We start from the raw sequence: 21233 nt of genomic DNA on the forward strand, positions 1-21233 counted from the left end.
TTATAGGGGAAGGTGAGGTAAGTGTAACAAGCTAAGGAAATGCTCGTTATAACCCATTAAAAACGTTAAAAAATCTGTTGGATTTTTTTATAATCATCTTATTTCAGGTCTTGACTAAGACTTTGATAGAACAAGTTTTTAAAAATCCAGTTTTTTAATGTAAAAATGGGTTTTAAAATATTTGATTTTCCGTACGTTCTACTTAACTAGTGGGGCAAGACGAACAACCCGTTGAGGCAAGAGGAACAATGCATGAAAAAACATGATAATTTGCTATCAATTGAACTGTTATCACTTAGATACATCAGATTAGAAGGTATTTGAAAGGTTTCTTTCATTTTTAGATTAAATAATATTTTTTTACTAAAAAATTTATCGTTTTTAGGAAAAAAAAATATTACTTAGATGATAAATAGTAAATTTTCATAATATCACTATATTTTATATGGACAATTTTTTTAAACAATTGTTTATAAGTTGTTCCTCTTGCCCCATATGGTCGTCTTGCCCCACCTTCCCCTAATCAGATCGCAGCAAGTTGACGACTAAACCCAATCATTCAAATTTTTATTCGTCTCTGCCACACTCAGCGATCAAGTGGCATTCAGGAAAGAATAGATCAAAGCATAGGGGAAATATGCCCATTTTAAACCTAATAAGCGGTCGTGTTTGAATGATGCTGGATAATCTGGATTGTTCCTTGAAATTCACTAAAACCAAGACCAACGAGTAGAGCAACTTTTTGTGAACATTTCTGTTTATTTTCACTTTTATTAAAAGTTATGTTTTTCCTTTTACAAGCATTTATAAAAACGTTACTTAATCTGCCTTTAGGTGGTTGGTGCCTTCCTCACATTCATAAAGTCAATACATTCAGTAAAAATAGCAACATTCCCCCCGAGATTCCACCTTAACATGTTTAACAAATCAACTTTTTTTTCGCAGACCTTCAATATTTCTGGCTCATCGGCATGTTCTGATAAAAAACCTATCCAACGATAGTTCGCATGGAAGATTCAGACAATATTATTTCTATCACAATATCTGAAATCCGGCCTCCAAAAAGTGTATAAATAACACTTAAGTGCTAATAACTTTTGATAGAGTTGTCAGATCTTCAATGTTTTGGGCTCGTTGGAAAGGTCTTTTTAATACCTTTCTGAAAATGTATAACATGATAGGTTTTCTTGCAAAAACCACCCTTTTTACAATCTTCCGGACGTACGCCAAAATCGTTTTTTTAGCATAACTTTTGAAGTACTTTTCTAAACTTCATAATATTAACTAGGGTTTTGTGGGACCCCAAGACGGATCGAATGAGACCAAAACGGTCCAAATCGGTTCAGCCAGTCCGGAGATAATCGTGTGCATATTTGCACAGACATTTGTTCAGAATTTGACTCTGAGTCGATAGGTATACGTGAAGGTGGGTCTACGGGTTCGAATTAAGAAGTTCATTTTTCGAGTGATTTTATAGCCTTTCCTCATTGAGGTGAGGAAGGCAAAAATATTTCAAAAATGCATTCTAATCAGTCGAGTGCATTGGGTTACGCCCATTTTTCTATTTTCAGCTTAGTTCTTTTTTTCTTCCAGCGCTCTTTTGGGTCTGCTTTGAGCTGCCAAAATTGATGAAATATTAAGCGAACACTCACGAAAAGTAGCATTTATAGCGAAAGTTTCCTGGCAGCACTTGCTCACTCCAACAGGCGAGTTGCAACGAGTTCCAAATTTAGGATTTTTTCAGCACGACTGGTACTTTTTCCTTCTTACTTGGTTTCCGTGTGTATGGTCAACTCAAAAATTAAAATTGTGCCATTTTAGAATGTCAGAGAAAGCAAGTATTTTATAACGGAATTGCTTAGTAAAAATATTAATTTCAAGCAATGCTTTTCAAGAATTATTTTTGAAAGATTGTTATCATTTGTTTTCTGTATCGACCAAATTCAGAGAAAGCATCTGAGCAAACCTTCAAAAATCAGTTTTTGGACTTAGCAATTTAAGATTAAATTTTAGAGAAAACTAATGATCAAGGCAATTTTTGAGCTCTAAAAACAACTTTTATTTTGACAAGTCAATTTGGAGTTAAGGTCGTAGATGGTGTCTTTCACTTTTGGGTAAAAAGTAAATTGAAATGTAAAAAAATATCACAATATGTAAAATGCTTCTACAAACAACATAAAGAAAACTATGTTTTGTTTGAAACATTCTGAATCAAGATTTGAATGTATTTCTAAAACAAACATGGCCGCCAAATGGCCGATCAGGAATGATGTCTTTCAGAGCCTTAAGGGTCAAAAGTTAAAGCCTTTTTCAAGGTAAAAAAGATGCAAATTTAAAACTTAAATATCTCGAAAAAGCGCAGGCCAAATTTTTATGCGCCTTGTTGAAATCTCAGGTGTATTTTTCTTAAAACTTGAGATAACGTCATTAGAAATGTCAAATTTTCAAGGGACAAGTGCACGGGGCCACCCTAACGAAATTCTAAAATTGAACCAATTATATAATTATTCATTTTATTTTGCCAAAGAATTCAAAAACACATTTGTAAACCTTTTCAAAAGTTAGACTTCAATTTGTTTAGGTTATTTTTATTACAAAGTGAGCCAAATTTTACAAAAGTCTAGTTTTTGACATGTAAATCGGTCTTTGAATACTATGAACATGAACACAGACTTGTAAGCTGTTTTGTGATTGCATTTGTTTCCAAAACCCGGTCATAAACATAAACTCTTTAGGCAACGCTTATTAGTTTAGTTATAATATAATATTATTTGTTATATATACGAGCCACGTAGCCCAGTGGTAACGCTTCCGCCTCATAAGCGGTAGATCGGGGTTCAAATCCCGGCTCGGATCAACACAACTGGTGATCTTTTACCTTCTGGAATCGATTGCTTAGTAAAGGGAAGGTAGTGTATCGTCACAAACTGGACCTTATCACGACACCTTAGGGAGGCGACCTATGGAATGTTAACATCAGGGTTGTTAAAATATCAAAATATCAGCTCTCAGCAACTACAATTATCCCGCCTGAATATCCATGCCTAAAAAACAACTGCTTTTCTCTCCTTATTGAAACTCTCAGTGCCGAACATAGCGAACACGTTTTCATATTTACACATTCGTGATTGACATTTTCCTTTTCTCTCTCATTCTCGCTTCCACGATCATCATACCGCAACAGCGTTTAATCACAAAAGTCGTCATAAAACCAATTTCGCAAACGCAGTTTAACGGGACGTCATGCGTGGTCGGCTCCTAATCGCCATCTCACGTTCTCTCATTGCAGTTTTCGGAGAGATTGAGAGACTCAGCGGTGAAAGCGCATAGTCGAGGAAAAGGGGAGGAGTGATAGAGAGAGAATGAAATCGCTGGGAATCACGAGACACAAGGAGAGATCTCACAAGCTATAGTGACAGCCGCTATACTCTCGGATATTTTTGGTGCAGAGATAATCAATTGATAGCTTTTCTATCACTCATTTGCAACACTGGTTAACATTAACCTTAACATGTTAACATTAAGTTGAGAATGAAACTGCCACTGAATCCGCTTTGTAAATGCCGGCCCCGATACTCTTCAAGGGTGTTCCCCTCAGGAACTGGGAAAGATTTACTTACTGCAAGTCTATTCCTTTCGTCGCAGTTGATGATTCGGTTTAAAACAAACTTTTTTTCATGGATTTGAAACTTGGTTTTAATTGCAATTATTTTTCTTGAATTAAATGTTACGAAATCCTTAAAATTGCTGCAGAATTCGAAACCAAGTCACCCAATCAATGAATAAAATGAGTTCTTCACTGTCTGTTTTCACATTTTTATCGTATTAATGCTCCGACAACTAACAAAGACTCATTTTTTTTTTTTGCTATACATTCCATATTAGATCCTCTTTTACGACAATAGCATATGGTGTACTGCAAGTTGCAATTTGCAACTCCCACACATAAAACATCGGGCGTTACGACCGGTTTAAGCTGTGATAATATTTCACAATGTAACTGCAAGATTCATGGATGATTCTGTAAATTTTCTTCATTCTTTAAGCAACGGACATTAACAATTCTATAATTTTTTTTTTGAAAAGGTCCTATAAGCTGTTGTGTTTCATATGTTTATAGGACCTTTAAAAAAAACTCAGGAATTCTAAGATGTAAAAAATTATCAATTACAGAACGAAACACATGTATTCTTATCAACCAAGCCTACACGATTCCAGCTAATATTTTCGCAATCAATGTATCCAATCAGATCTTGTAGGCCTACACGCCTTATTATCCCGTATCGAGGTAAGGTAGCTAGCTTCGGAGCACCCCCATCAAGCAGCAAACCCAACCTTCAAGTGTAGGATTTGCGCGGGTTGCGTCCTTTCGCCAGGATACCGGAGTTTGATTTATGACCACTCCCACGCGCCATAGTTCTAGCAGCATGGCCACTGACTGCTCTGTTTGCACAGCCGAATGGCAGAAGGTGGTCGGACTCTGATGATGAAAACTCGTTGGAAAAGTTAAATTTAAAATGTTTCTTTTTTCTCTTGCTCAGAAATGTGCTTGTTGAGCAGCTGTAGTTCAACGGTTTTGCAAAGAAAAAGTTTCGGATTTCAAGGTAGCTTGTAGGGTGGTCCGCTGGAAATTTCTGTTAAATTTAAATAAAATTTCCACTACAAAAAAAACCCTTGATAGTCCCTTTACACGTACCACGTGACCCCCGCGGCTTGTCCAAATGAGCATCAGGGTGCCCCTCGAGAGCCACTGTAGTGCAAGTACCCTGATATTTTCACGAAAAAAGGTAGTTACATCGTCCATCGTGGTGCTCGTGGGTAATAAAATGCGATGAGATGTTGGTCCATTCGGCCGGCCTTCGGATTCATAGCACCCCCTCCCCCCCCCATGTTCTTCTAGAGGGAGGTGCCACCACAGCAAAACTGTGGGCTTGTTTTCCTTCGTTTGACGTCATTCCGACCAACGCCGGCTGCTAGCCGGCGAAAGAGCATCGTTTTTCACGTCGGTTCTATGGCCTATCAGTTGCTGCTGGATGAGTTCGGGGAAGATATCTTAGGGTAATGAATTTCTCCCGGATGGATTTGTTTGTTGCTTTTGGTACGATTTTGACTGTGAAACTCATGAAAAAGGTGATGTTTTAAACGGATCCAAAAATGCATGAGATCGAATATCTTAACAAGTATTATGTACTTTCAAAATAAGTTTGCTTGTTAATTCAATTAAAATGTATGTTTTTTTTACAAAATTGATAATTCTGCATAATACTGGAATTCCTCGTTCAATAATATTTACTAGATCTCAGCATGGAATCATTCTATCGGTCATACTTATTAGATTAATTAATATTAAGCGCTTCTTTGTAATTTTTCAATATTCCTTAAATTTGAGTATTTTTCATTGAGCTTTTAAGAAATTTGTTGAACCAACCAAGAACCAAGTTACATACATGTAGAATATCTCAAAATATCATAATTCAGCAAATGATTTTAAATTTCACTTTTTACAATACACTTTAACAATTCAAAAGTGCGCAATATTGAATGTTTGGCCCTTTTGAAATGTTAATCTTATTTTAAATATTGAAAAATTTCTTTTCGAAATGATCGGAAAATTTCACGAATGTTTCATATTTTAGCATTGAAAATCGGGCCATTAGTTGCCGAGATATCGACATTAGAAAAATGGTGGGTTGTTTGGGTGAGACTAAGAAAACATCAATTTTCCTGTTTTTAAACCTTTGCATGGCAATATCTCAGCAACTAAGGGTCGTATCAACAAAGTTCAAAAAAGAAAAATGTAGAGAATTTTCTCAGCTTTTCAAAAATATTTTTTTCAAAAATGGGCAAACATGTGCACTAATCAAAAAAAAACTGCGACTACTTTCAAAAAAGTTACTTAAAAATAGCTTAAACTTGAAAACGGTGCACTTTATCAAAATTTCACTAAAGTACTTTTTGATTGCAAATTTGATTTTACATCGAAAAATGAAGTCGAAAAATTGTTGCGGCTAATACCCCGATTTTTTGAAAAAAAAAAAAAACAGTATTGATTCAAATTCAAAACTCGGTCAAAGATTTTTTGCACAACCTGGAAATTTCTGAAAAGTTGGCATTCAATGTCCCCTAAAACATAAAAAAATAAAAAAAATAAAAATAGTTTTTTTTTTGCGAATCAAGTTTTAATCTAATCTAATCTAATCTAACCCTATCGCAGCCAGTCTTTCGGAGCATCCTGGAGAATGCCTTAGGTTGATTAACGCCTAGCATCTTCTTGTCATTATTAACATTTGCAGTGCCCCATTACATTAAATTGCATTGAAACATCGCAAACGTTAAAGCGGCCAGGCCAACTGCGTAAAGTTTACCGCAAAGATGATTCATTGAATTGGATTGAATTTGAGCATAAATGATCAAACAACAATTCAGTTCTGAATCTACAGGGGAGGAAGAAACGTGGGGATCCCCCGCTCACGTTCCTGTTTGTTAGAGCAATTAATCGTTGGGAGCACCATGCTAAGAAGTTTTGGTGCTCCGGGACCCTCATGGATGGGACACTGTATTTCCACAAATGCCCTGGACACTATTTGCCGTGGTTATAGCGCCACAACTCGCTCACTGTTGGTGACAGAAAGAACATTATTAAAACTCTTATAAACACAAGATTTCAATTGATGGGTTGACAAGATCGTCTCACAAAGACCCAGTGCGTATTAAATATGAAATGGTTATTTTGATTAGAATATAGTATCGGATTGATCTCACCAAATTAAACCAGCCCTCTGAAAAATGTAAAGCCCCGATCAGTCTGATGGCTGAATAACATAAGGCTGATGTAAGGTCGATCAAAGCGTTAAATTTCTCAGTGGAAGCTGCCGCATCTCAAACGGTTTCGGTTTGAGTCCTCGATACGTCTGTAACGCTATGTAATGGCAGCACCAAAATCAGCATCCCTGCAGGAAAGCGCCGCTCCGTTTTCGTTCTGGAGGCTCGCGGCTGATGCATGTGTGTTTTGTTGCAACACACTCGACGAAAAAGCAGCCGAAGTCACCAGTTTTTTTTCACTTTTAAGGTTCTTTAAATGTTCATTTTATTAATCGTTCACTATTTGCAACACACACGCGACGTTCGAAGCCATATTCCGACGACAAAATATTCGCTTGTTACTTAAAACACTGTAAATTTCAACACTTTTTACGGTACTCGAAGCTCTTGCTTCCAGCCAGTTTGCCAGCTGCCTTTGGCTCAGGTCTTTTTTTTTTTTTTTGCGAATCAAGTTTTAGTGACAAAAAGTAAATTTAAAAATCACCTTTTTTTATTACCGTGTATATTTTTTTTAGTGTAGTCCTTATCCATACCTACAACTTTGCCGAAGATACCAAATCGATCTAAAAATTCTACTTTGAATTTACATATATCATTTTTGTATGGACAGCTGTCAAATTTGTATGGAAAATTATATGGACAAATATATGATAAAAAATGGCTTCTTTGGACATATCGAAAGCACCATAAAAGTTTCAGCCGGATTAAAAAATACAAAAATTAAAATAAAAAAACCGATACCGTAGAGAATTGCTCATCTGCGATCCTTTTACGGTTACGTCTACAAGGTACACAAATTTCATCCAAATATTTCCAAGAATGAGACGAAGCCTGTAAAATTCGATCCTGAAAAGTTATTAGTGATTTAATATTGTCATTTTTGTATGAAAAATATTCTTTAACCAACGTCAGGCTCGGATATTAACGTGTTAATCTCAACCAATTTCGCTCAAAATTAGCACAGATGCTTGAAATAACTTTCTGATTGTGGAGCAGGGCGGCATTTTTTCTGAGCACTCAAATTGATTTAAAATAACGAAATATCTGATCAATGCATTTACAATTTAAGTTGTTTAAGATCGTGGTTCGTGGATTTCATAAAGAATCAACTCAACTAAGTACAGAAGGCACGTTCAAATATTTTATGTTGGGAGTTTAAAGTGCAATCAACTACTCAAATTTGAACGCCTTAAAATGCTCGTGTTCTACGTGGCTTAGTGGTCTGGAATCATTCTATCGGTCTTACTTATTAGATTAATTAGTATTAAGCGCCACTTTGGAGCGTTCAACTATTTAAAGTTGCAGGGGTTCCAAAGCTTTCCAAAAACTCACAGTTCGATTATTCGAAAAGGGACTTTTATTTAATAGGACTCGAGATTATATAGTCTACATAACAATAAGTAAACGTAAACCAAATAACTAAATGATTTATATTTTCAATAAAAGTTGCTTTAATATGAATAGTTGAATCGATCTCAAGACACGTTTCATTGATGACCTCTGTTGTCGTCTATTTTGGTTCCGTCTACTAAGTTTGCTCCCGGGGAAGGAATTAGTTTAGCATTCTAAAAATAGTCTCTCTCGCTATTGCAACATTTCATACTTCGGTTATAACCGGCGGAAGCAAGTTCATGTAATTTACACATTGAACCGTTCCCACCCACCTAATATTGAAAGGATGGAATCGTGGCAATGTTATTCTGTCACGGAGTCCTTTCTATCCCCGCCTAAATGTATGCAACGACTCCGCCGCCCCGAGGCCTGTACCATATTGATCGTAGATTACGTTGTTCTAATTTCAGTCGTTCCGGCCGTACTGGGCCTGACGGCGGCAGCCATCCTCGCCGTGACGGCCTGCTTCTGTGCCCGGCGAATCCGCCGCCAGAAGAAAAAGTCCGGCAGTCTCGAAGTGTCCGGATTGCCGTTCCAGCCGCCAAGACCCCCGCGAGCCGTACGATCCCCGAGCGGTCAGCCACCCCAATATCTGAAGAAGTCCCCGTCGCCAACCGGAATCAAACCACCCCCCGGCGGTCACCTTCCGGCGCAATCCCCAACGGAACAGCAGAGCTGCATCTCAACGAACTCAATTCCGGCCCCAATCAACACGACCACCACCAAGTACAGCGAAGAGAACGAACTGACCCCGTCCCGGAAGGTCCAGCTGGAACCGAAATCCCCCGCTGACGGGGACAGCTCCGTCGTGGATGGGAACGAAAACTCCGACCTCACCGAGTACGGCCGCCTTGGATCGATCGTGTTCAAGTTGCGCTTCCTGGCCGATCGAAGTGCGCTGGTAGTTTCGGTGGTGCGCTGTCGTGGACTTCCGGGAAAGAACCACAACTCCACGACCACCGATCTGACAGCACTGCCAGCCGGCCCGCTGTGCAACGGAAATGGAAACGTCAAACAGAATGCGACCGATCCGTACGTGAAGCTGCAGCTGCTGCCCGACAAGCAGCACAAGGTTAAGACCAGGTAGGTGGATTGATCTTGAACCCCAGCAAAGGAAAACCCAATCAATTAGTACCGGTCCCCCGTGTATGCAGGAGCAACCTTCTTTTCCAGCCGATTTGCTCTGGTGTATAATCCTTGATTATTTTCTTCCCCACCAAGGGCCAAGGCCAACCCGGATGTTGTGCCAACTTTGAAGGGGAATCCGTTCGTCCTGCCAAGTTTTGTTTTGCTGAGGACATCCTCTCGTTAGCACCGGCGGTTGCTACGATTGTGGCGAAACCCGGTTGGCGAAGCGATAAAAATAGTCGCACACCTTATTTCAACTCCGGCTTGCTTTGATACATAAAAGGGGGAGCGACTTTTCGCTTGACTTTTCTCCCACGTTGAAAGTTGTCCCAGATTAATGCTATCTTGTGTGTTTCTATCAAAAGATGGTGAAAGCAAAAGGAAGGAAAGGAAGTTTAACCTGGAAACTGTCAAAGCATTTTCCCAACTCCCACGCGCCTGTAGAGCGTTGTAACTTTTCAATTTGCACTACATGCCGGATGTACTTGGGAAGAGTGGGGGGAGTGATAAGAGCCAGAAAATGGCAACTTATGGGAATATAATGTGCATCAGCGGAAGCGGAAGCGAAAAACTGTCGTGGGTCACGTCTTTTTAGTTGGTGGATGTGAGCCAAATTTTTCGAGGTTATGTGAAGACATTGTTGCCGAAAATGCTGATCGATTTTTATATATGATATATCCCTTGATAGAACCTTTTCAAAAAATACAACATAAGCTTAATGCGCACTGAAGCTCACCTTCTGTTATTGTCTTATGTTTGCGAATAAACATAACGCATTAATCTTCCAACGGTCGAAATTATCTCCGACAGGAACCTTTTCCCTCTATCATTCATTCGGTGGATTTTGGACATATTTTTCCTCTAGGTCCATTTCCAAAAAAAAAAAACGAGAAAAAAAGCGTCCTCCACTTGGTCACGTCCCGTCGCGTCATTCGTTACATTCTGCGCCGTTTCCCACCTGAGCCTTTTTTTTCTCCTGTCAGCATCAACGGAACCACCCCACCTGGAACCATCCACCAGAGGTAATCCAGGTGGAAGTGTGTTCGTAATCCAAAAATAAATTCATCGTGCAGCACCAAGCTCTGAGTGGGTGGCGGACTTCCACTTCCAAAAGAGGCAGACGAAAAAGAAGTCTGGGAACTTTGAAAAGGATCTGAAAGCACGCAAAAATATTATGATGAATTCTTTTCGGGGTACAAAAAGCAGCATTGCTGTCAAGTTACTGTACCACCTTGACTCATGCCTTTCCCACTTTTCCAAGAATCCGGTTCATTGAGGAATGTGCCTTTTCCGCAGAGCTTTTGAATGTCTTTTTTAAAATAATTTTTCGCTTTTCTTGACACCGTTGGTTGGATTGGAATTGAAATCTTGACTTTTTTTTGATAAGGTCCTATAAACAAATGTAAACATTGAGTGTATCCCGCTTACTCCGATCGACTTTGACATAAGGTGTGAAAGGGATACACTCAATGTTTACATTTGTTTATAGGACCTTATCAAAAAAAAGTCAAGAAATGTATTTTTTAAAACGACTGTCAACTTGGGCAAATCGGGACTACAGTCTGAATAGGGACAGCAGTATTAAGAGCAATCAAAAGCATGAAATTTGGAACAATGTGTCTGTTCTCTCCGAAATCAGCAAAAAAATATTCAAAAATTGTACATTAAAAGGCTTAAACAGCTATCCCAATTCACCCCATGTTTCCCGATTCGCCCCAGATTTCGGCATACAGTCAACAGAAAATTTTCACATAGATTATCGAATTACAAAAAAAGCTGCCTTGTTTCGGGTCGTTGAGCCCAAAAATGCTCTAAAATGAGTTAAAAATTTAATATCCAAAATGGCGTTGATAAAACATTGCGATAAACAAAATTTTATTTGTTATTTTATTTTTAAGTAATTCTCTACCAACTCACACGAAATTGGGAAAAATTGCCCCGACCCCTCTTCGATTTGCGTGAAACTTTGTCCTGAGGGGTAACTTTTGTCCCTAATCACGAATCCGAGGTCCGTTTTTTGATATCTCGTGATGGAGTGGCTCAATTTCGCTAAAAACCGTGTTTTTCATCGAAAAAACGCTAAAATAGAAGTTTATGCAACAAGTTGCAAAAAGAGGATTTTTTCAGCACGAGTCGTACATTTATCCAACGAGATTCACCGAGTTGGATAAACACGAGAGTGCTGAAAAAATCAAGTTTTGCAACGAGTTCCATACAACATTTTTTGCAATTTCGAAAAACACCCATTGAGTGAAATTTTAAGTCGAATTTTCATGTATTTGTCAATAAATCGTTTAAATATTTTTTTTTGAAAAGTGTTACTTTTCGAAACAAGTGCTGAAAAGTTCAACTTTTCAGCACCCATTTCAGTGCTAGTAAAGTCAGCATTTATTTTGAAAAGTGTTGCTATTCGATTCTGTTATTTTTGGTACAGAAAAGTCGTCAATTTCGTCGTTCAAGAATGACAGGAAAAGTAAGTAGTTTCACAACGGAATTGCAAAAATGTTTTAAAAACTCTGCCATTTCCGTTTCTCAACTGTAAAATTTTTTGGAACATGTAATTTTAAGGGAAATTTAATGTACTTTTCGAATCTACAGTATGTAAAAAAAGTATTTACACCCCTTGGGCACTATGCACATATTGTGATGAAACATCTAAAAAATATAATGTTGACAGAAACCTAGTACTACGTTTCGTTCAGATACTCATGCCAAACATTTTGCTACAAAAAGCTCATGAAAAGATGATTTCTATAAAAAGTTTTATAACAAATACTATTACAAAAATAAAAAAAAGGTGCAAAAAAAGTTTGTACGCCTTTCGAAAAATTAATGTGTTGACAAATCACCATAAATCCAGTCTCCGAAGTCCAAATAGACATCCTTGACTGATTAAAAAAATAATTTGGATTGAATATAAAGTTTACTAACTAGTTAGTATAAAAGATTATATAACTCTGAAAATTCTATATAAAACTTATCTAAACTTAATTTTGCAAACTTTTAATTCAACTAAATGTCAATATATTACCACCCAAAGGAAACATATATCTCAAAATCTGCAACAGTGGATTTACTGCAGAAAATGTCACATTTTATTAATTTTTTTGCAGCAAGCCCGTAGATCATTTTTGCCCGCGTGTAAACATTTCAGCGATCTGCAGTTCTCACCAACACATATAATGCTGATCCGTCCCCGAGCAACACTTCAAAGAGAAGCATATGTTGGTGCTCTTTCACTCGCTTTTCATCAAGCGTCCACGGCGCGGTGGTAGCGTATCGAATCAATAACCAAGAAGTTGGTGGTTCAATCCTCGTTCTTCTAAGTGTTTTATTTTTGTTAAATACAACCAAAAGGCCGTCGGTAATGTCGATAATTGTTGGTAACGGGCAAAAAATTCATACTCCTATATCGCAAAAAATGCATGAGGACAGATTTCATGCAGATTCTGATATACTTTCATGCTGCCATGTATCACAATCATGCGACCGCCGTTTGGGTGTAGAATTGCTAAATAATAACATTTTGGAGTGGATATAACACCATTCTGGGGGTCTTTGTATCGATAGAATAGATTTTTCGTTGGAATTTCATACCAACCCGGAATTACGCCGTCGGAAAAACCGTCGGCATCCAAACCGGTCCACGATTCACAAGTCGACCTATGTGGCATCGGAAAGGGTATACAATTTCCGATCTTTTGATAACCAAACATCTAGGTTTTCTATAAAACCCACGTTTAAATACCTAGGTAAAAACGTTGTTATGGTTTCGTTTGAGCAGCCTGCCAAAAATGTAAGGACCTTCGTAATTTTTGTTTTCGTGGATCAAACTTACTTTTTGCTCAGGTATTAAAAAACGGTAAAAGAGGTTTGCGAGTTTTCGCGATTTTTAATCGATAAAATTATCGTCGATAATATTCTCTTCTGACGATTATTTCGTTATTTCGAAAATCTTATCGCCGATAATGGACGATAACTCATTTTTTAAATCTTTATAAAATTGATTAATGTAACCATATCATTTTGAATTTGCAATGCTTTCACTTAGAATATTTTTTTGAAAATGCAGTAAGTTTCCAAGCATAAATAAGGGAAAGTGGAGAGACTCGATCCCCGGGGACCCTTGATCGCTGGCCTGTATCTCGTAAAAAAAATAGCATTGTTTTAGAAAGTTGCGCGAAATTGACTCAAACTCATTGTGAAAAAAAAGAAAATTTTCAAAAAAAATATATTTTCCAACAAAAACTCCATTAATGTGAAAGAGCGAGTCAAATTTCGCGTCGTTTGATACCCATATTGCATATTTTGAAAATTTCAGTATTTTCGAAAAAATACGGTAATTTGAGCTCATTCTGACCACGGGATCACCTCCCTCTAAGTCGTTGAAGTTTGTATGGGAAAAACCGCCAAAATGTATAGAGAAAAGCAGGAAATAAATGCAGGACCTTTGTTGAATTTGGAACAACTTTCCCGAAGACACCATATTTTTAATATTTTATGCTGAATAGTTATAAGCTTCCGAAAAGGACCATTTTTGCGTACCATGCAATTTAAATACTTTGTTCGTTGTTCCGATTTTCATGAACGCTTGTTCACGATTTTGGGAAATCTTTTTCCTCCGTGTAGAGCAAACAATATGAATTTTGATTTTGAATGGAACTTTTCTGTGCATTGAAAAAAACTGACACATAAATAAAATTGTAAAATGGGAAAATTGAAAACCTTTGACCTTACTAAGGTCACAAATTCAAATTCGGTAACTTCAACCTTTCTATGACATTCTGCGAACCCGAGCATTTCTTTGGATTCAAGAAATTCACGACAAAGTGTGACTACAGTCATCCCACATATTCGGAACGGTTTACAGATCGGCCAATGCCCAAACAATCATAGCAAATCGATAATTGAACTTAATGATTCCCTTTATCTCATTTGAAAGTTTTTCTTGCGATCTTTCGAATGATGTATCGAACAACTGCAAATTTTACTTTTATATCAAGTTTTTGAAGAAAAATTTTGACCCTTGAAATCCACAAATTCGGAACACTTTTTTCTTACGGATGTAAACAAACTTTGGTTCTCTCCATGAGTAAATAATTTTCAACAAAATAATTACTTCACGCACTGAAACCAACGAAACTCAAGCTTAGTTATGTTTTATGAATGGTCTGATAACTTTTTTTGTGAAAATATCAGTTAAATTCAGGTGTTCCACAATTGTGGGAGGCACAATAACATCCCACAATTATGGAACAGGCAATTTGGAGGCAGTGTTTTTCTGCTCTGGATAAAATTGTCTTGAAATGAGGTTTTTTGTTCAAAAAGCACTAATTTTACTAGTGAAATATCAAGAGAATGTCCAAATGAAGGTCCTAAAAAAAGTAGGGTCGACAGAAAAGCTGCATTTGCCATGTTATTGATAAATTATCACAAAAGTGTTCCGAATTTGTGGGTGTTCCGAATATGTGGGATGACTGTATACGTGTGTCAATGTGGGTTGCAAATGCTTCGCGTGTGAGCAATTCTCTGAGATTTCGGTCATTCGATTTTTTCTGTATTTTTTAATCCGGCTGAAACTTTTTTGGTGCCTTCGGTATGCCCAAAGAAGCCATTTTGCATCATTAGTTTGTCCATATAATTTTCCATACAAATTTGGCAGCTGTCCATACAAAAATGATATGTGAAAATTCAAAAATCTGTATCTTTTGAAGGAATTTTTTGATCGATTTGGTGTCTTCGGCAAAGTTGTAGGTATGGATATGGACTACACTGAAAAAAAATGGTACACGGTAAAAAAAAATTTGGTGATTTTTTATTTAACTTTTTGTCACTAAAACTTGATTTGCAAAAAAACACTATTTTTAATTTTTTTTATTTTTTGATATGTTTTAGAGGACATAAAATGCCAACTTTTCAGAAATTTCCAGAATGGGCAAAAAATCTTTGACCGAGTTATGATTTTTTGAATCAATACAGATTTTTTCAAAAAATCGAAATATTAGTCGCAAAAATTTTTCAACTTCATTTTTCGATGGAAAATCAAATTTGCAATCAAAAAGTACTTTAGTGATTTTTTGATAAAGTGCACCGTTTTCAAGTTATAACCAATTTTAGGTAACTTTTTTGAAAATAGTCGCAGTTTTTCATTTTTTAAAATTAGTGCCCATGTTTGCTTATCTTTGAAAAAAATATTTTTGAAGAGCTGAGAAAATTCTCTATATTTTGCTTTATTGAACTTTGTCGATACGACCCATAGTTGCTGAGATATTGCCATGCAAAGGTTAAAAAACAGGAAAATTGATGTTTTCTAAGTCTCACCCAAATAACCCAACATTTTCTAATGTCGATATCTCAGCAACTATAGGTCCGATTTACAATGTTAAAACATGAAACATTCGTGAAATTTTCTGATCTTTTCGAAAAAAATATTTTCAAAAATTTAAAATCAAGACTAACATTTCAAATGGGCGTAATATTGAATGTTTGGAACCAGCTCGTGCATACTAATTAATCGAGTTGGGTCAACAAGTAATTACGGAAAAGTTGAAATGGACTTCATCTCGACGCCGGGATTAGAACAACTCTTAGCTAGTTAGAAGGTGTAATGCTTCGTTAGTTAATTCTTCGACACGACTAAATTCTCCCTAATCGGTGTTGATATCGATTTTTGTCTCTATTTTAATAAAGCATAATAAACCTGATTAAAAAGATAAAAAAACAATAGAACAAAAAACTAATTCTGGGACAAACAAAACCTTTTCAAAATAACAATACTCGTTCATAAAACTGAGATTCACCAAGACATTTCCATTTACGTTACAAAAAAGGTTGAACGGAACTTATTCATGACTTTGCGAACAGATTTTTTTTCACGATCCCGATAGTATTTCAAAAGTATCCTGTAGAATACTACACAGAAAAAAAAAGTTGAATTTTGGAATGTTGAAAATTTGGTATGTTGAATATTAACTCTATTTTTGAGTAATATTACATAAAAAATGTGTAAAAATGTGAACCTGATGAATACTCATCAAAAACTGATGAAAATTCATCATTTTCTGGGGTAAAATTAATCATTTTTTTTTGCCACAAAATCTGTCACCATTTCCTGATGAATATTACCATCATTTTTTTTCTGTGTAGGCCAATTACTCTCAACATCCTCTTTTAAATGGCTAGGCCTACTGCCTAAATTTTAAAGCAAAGATGATTCTTTGAATTCGACTGAGTTTGGGCACAAATCAGTCGTTACATTTTATCAGGGCATATCGACAATGAAGACAAAAAAGTTTCCGTCTCGCTCAAATGAAATCCAAGAATCACATTTTAGAAAAGCTTATTATTTATTTATTTTTAAATTAAATGATTTTTACGAATATTTTCATGAGGACTGTTGCTAACCATGATTTTTCCTCCCTCTTTTCCAGAGTGGTCCGCAACACGCGCAACCCGGTCTACGACGAGGACTTTACCTTCTACGGGCTGACGCTGACAGAGCTGGCCGGCATGTCGCTGCACTTTGTCGTGCTCAGCTTCGACCGGTACAGCCGGGATGACGTGATCGGCGAGGTGGTGTGCCCGCTGGCCGGAATCGACCTGCAGCAGATCGAGAACCAACAGGTGGCGCTGAGCCGCGAGATTCAACCGCGCAGCCTGAAGATCCGTGCCCAAGGCCGTGGAGAGCTGCTGATTTCGCTGTGCTGGCAACCGGCCGCGGCCCGGCTCACGGTGGTCCTGCTGAAGGCGCGCAATCTACCGCGGATGGACGTGACCGGGTTGGCCGATCCGTACGTCAAGATCTACCTGCTGTACAACGGGCAGCGGATCGCCAAGAAGAAGACCCACGTCAAGAAGCGAACGCTGAGTCCGGTGTTTAACGAGAGCTTCGCGTTCGATATCCCGTCCACGGAGGGCACCGGGGCCACGCTGGAGGGCGTTTCGCTCGAGCTGATGCTGCTGGACTGGGACCGGGTTACGAAGAATGAGGTCATTGGGCGTTTGGAGCTGGGCGGACCCCGCAGCACAGGGTCGGCGTTGAACCACTGGAAGGAGGTGTGCAACTCGCCGCGCCGACAGATTGCCGACTGGCACAAGCTGAGGGAGTAAGTTGGGATTGGGGTTTTTTGAGTTTTGAACTGACAAGTGAGGTTATGTTTTGTGAATGGATGCAACATAAAAAACAAGGAAACTTTATTTAGTATTTGAAAAGATGACTTTCTTACGAAATGATCTGACTGTTACGATAAGTTAATTCTAGCTTTGTAAAGACATTTCAGCCCAACTTTCGAATACAAGATGGATCCCATTTGAAACAAAATGGCCACCATTGATAGTTGTCAAACTGACAAATCGAATGCGCCATTTTGTGAAAATGTTGAATCGAATGAAATTCTTACAAAAACAGCGACTAGAGTTTCTGATTTTGTGCGGAATATCTCAGAAATAATATAAATGAAAAAACACAAAAAAACAGTAGCACTTTCAAAGCAACTTATATATGAAAACACACACAAACACGCGTCAGCACGAAACATCATAACCAAGCAACAGCTCTAACTTCTTCATCTAAACAGAAATTTAACCACATTTAATCAGTGCTAGAACAGTAATGACAAAAAACAACGCTAAAAACGCACCTTTGAGCGAAATACAAATATACAAAACAAAACATGATAATGAATGAGAAAAAATAACAAAATTTTAGAGCCATATTTAACCATCACTGACTGCAGAATAATAATACAAAATGAGTAAAGCCATTTCAGAATGTTGCGACAGAAAGAAAATGTCAAAGCAATTGCTTTAAAAAACACACTCACAGGCAACTAGATCGAACAAGTGCACCGCTGAAACTAAACAACGTAGCAAAAACAAAGATAAAAATATGTGCCAGCCTATTGCAAAAAAAAAGTATGAGAAGGAAAAAATGCTTTCAACATTAAAAAGAGAACACACAAAACAACACCCAAACTCACAGTTGTGTCGTTGTAAATAAAGGTAAACCAAACAAATTATTAAAGTATAACCAAAGAACTAAAGAAACACACCTTTGGAAGGCTTGAAGCTTTGACAACAAAACAAGAAACATTTATAAAATGGGAGTGGGGGGACTGATTCCGGATCACTTTTTACAGGGTGTTTTGATTGGATTTTCGGACTTGGGGAATTTTTCGCAAATTTGGGAGAAATTGTGTTTGACGAACGAATAATACTGACACACACACTCAATGCATAGATGTGCACACTAGTAGTAAGGTAGTGTGGCTAATTAGAAGATAAGAAAGGAAGGGTTATCGTCCGAATGAGAAAAAGGAATCATTTGTTTTTGACAGTGATGAAATAATCTCAAAATGTCATTTTTCACGAGTAAACAATTTTCACCGGCGAAAAGTGCTTATTGGAACTTCGCCATACAGTTACAAACTTCAAACATATTGATGTGATCAATAAACAGAGCGGAGTCTCTAATTCGGATGGAATTGCATTCGATTGAGCGAATACAAATTCGTTAATTCGACTGACAGCTTTCAAAAGCATGAAACCACATGCTCGGTAATCCACGAACAAAGGGGTCGAAACGTAAACATTAGTTTGACAAATCAGTTTTAACGTTTGAGTGCTTTTCAATTCGAATCCACTTTGCTGTGAGATCACGAATCGACACGAAAATCTTTGAACAATAATTATTGTTATTTTAAGCATATGTTCCAGTAAATGAGAGAAAAGTTTCTCGACTTCTTTCAAATTTCTCTCTAAGTGAGTGCTCATTGCAACTTCTTTATCTAGATCCAAACGTCAAAAGAGTGCTTACGAAATTTCGAGTTTGTTTGTGATAGGTGACAGAACACTCCAATCGTCTTCACCACGACAACCTGATTTTGACATTCTACTTCAATTCGTTTCACACACAAATGAATAAGTGCTGTGCAAAGTCACTCGTACAGTCATTGACTTGCCTCTAGAAATAAACAGACGGTAATAACTAAATTCATGCCATTTCAGTAACAAATACTGTTAAAATAACAGAAAGTGTTATGGAATATTCTTCAAAAATCAATTTTTGTATAAGAGTTTAATAACAGTTTATGTTATCATAACAAAATTTGTAATCGGTTTGATATTGATTGAAAGCCAGAACAACTTGAGAATAACATTTTTTGCTATGGAAGAATATCTCAAACTGTTATTGGGATGATCGGATTAGTTGTTAAAATAACAAAAAATAATAACAAAGATTTGTTCGAAGAATAACGTAAAATGTTATTAGTCTGTTATTACAATAACAATCCAATAACAAAAAAATCATAACAGAGAATAACAAATCTTGTTATAAATAACATAGAATGTTATTGACCCAGTATTTTCAAATATCAAAAAATGTTATTCCCAAGTTATTTCCGTCCACTCGGGAACGGTCCTGTGACATTCTACCGAGATTCCGATCATCTCTCCCATGATCGCATTCAAATGATTTCTGACACCACGATTCAGTGGTGCGGTTGTTGAAATCGCTATCTCTGACTCTGTCAATCTACTGTCACTGACTTTGTTTATGTTTTGGTTTTCCTGACGGCTCTCAGACAATCGGTGAAACGTCAGATGCCGCCAAATGGGTTGTCACTGGTTACAAACGTTCAATGTTTGTAAACAATGTTTAAATAATCAAACTTTTAATGCCATGTCAATTTTGAAATAATTCCATCGTTGTTTGTCAGGTTTGTCAATACGTCATTTCGCCACAAAATGGCTATGTTTACAGTGTCAACAAAAAAAGGGGAAAATCTCAAGATCTAAATGATGGAAAGAAATCAAGTTTAAAAAGCATCGAAAATGTCTGCTAAAAAAATAAACTGATTATGATTTGAACGAGAATTGTAAAGGAAATCTAAAAACTAAATATGAATTTTGATTTTAACATTCAAATAACGAATTGAAAGAAGTGTTCTATCAGATCGTTTTTATTTGTTCATTTCAACAAATTATATCTTAATTAGCCGATTGCATCTTCAATGAAGCTATACGTAAATTAAATTGAAATGAAGAAAAACGAGGAAAAAATACGAAAAATACCAAAAATATTCCATAAGATGGATCATCATTTTACATAGAGTCAACGCAGAGATTATTTTTGGAAATGTGCTTTTTATTGCGTGAGAAGTTATGAAGGTAGCGGAAAGGATAATAAAGATGGTAAGCTTAAGAAAAAAATGTAAAAATAATACTGATAATTATAAGATTAAATCTTATTGAAAACCAATTGGAAAAACATAGATAAAGATCTCTGATATACTCAAGACCAAACAAAAACAGCTTGAAAATGGTAATATTCTATGAAACCAAACTAGAAGACGTGCAAATCAGCTGCAAAATTCAAATTAAACAACAAACGAAACACAAAAATAATAACAAAAAAAAACCGTGTTTTAAATGTACCCGTAGAAACAAACACCCAACAAAAAAAAGTAACCAAAAAACCATGTAACTTTCTAAGCCAGTGTAGCAAAACCTCTCGCGCAACATGTGCTCTCTTTGAAAGAAACAAAATTAAGAAAAGAAAAAAGTACTAGCGACTAAGTTTAAGTTTGAACCTGCACTATAAAATTCACCACACACACACCGTGCACCACCCCCTAACATTAACTGTTTCGAATCGGCGCATTAGTTTAACTGCACAAAACGAGCTGGCTTGAGATGATTAAATTAAATTGTGTTAGATATTTAGAGGAGAGAAGGGGAAATTCCAAAGAAAAACAAGGAAGCTAAACACTTTATATAACCTGAGAGAAACTTGTTACACGCCTGTTATCTGATGAATTTTACGTTACCAAAAATATAATTTAATTGAAAAGAGAAATTAAAAGATTAAAAGAAAACAAAACAAAACACTT

At 36.8% G+C, this 21233-nt stretch overlaps 1 protein-coding gene across 2 annotated transcripts in view; it reads left to right on the forward strand.

Moving 5' to 3' along the window:
- Positions 1-21095, forward strand: part of LOC120423272 (synaptotagmin-11) — a 46629-nt gene extending 25534 nt beyond the window's left edge. Inside the window, exons 2-3 of one of the 2 annotated variants that reach the window (XM_039587011.2) lie at positions 8604-9297; positions 16773-21095. In XM_039587011.2, the coding sequence (XP_039442945.1) occupies positions 8604-9297; positions 16773-17451 (1373 nt within the window). In that variant the 3' untranslated portion in view covers positions 17452-21095. The remainder of the gene's footprint in view (positions 1-8603; positions 9298-16772) is intronic. The other variant, XM_039587012.2, reaches the window with a different exon arrangement.
- Positions 21096-21233: the final 138 nt, after the last annotated feature.

Source organism: Culex pipiens, chromosome 3, assembly GCF_016801865.2.
Source record: "Culex pipiens pallens isolate TS chromosome 3, TS_CPP_V2, whole genome shotgun sequence".
NCBI lineage: Eukaryota > Metazoa > Arthropoda > Insecta > Diptera > Culicidae > Culex > Culex pipiens.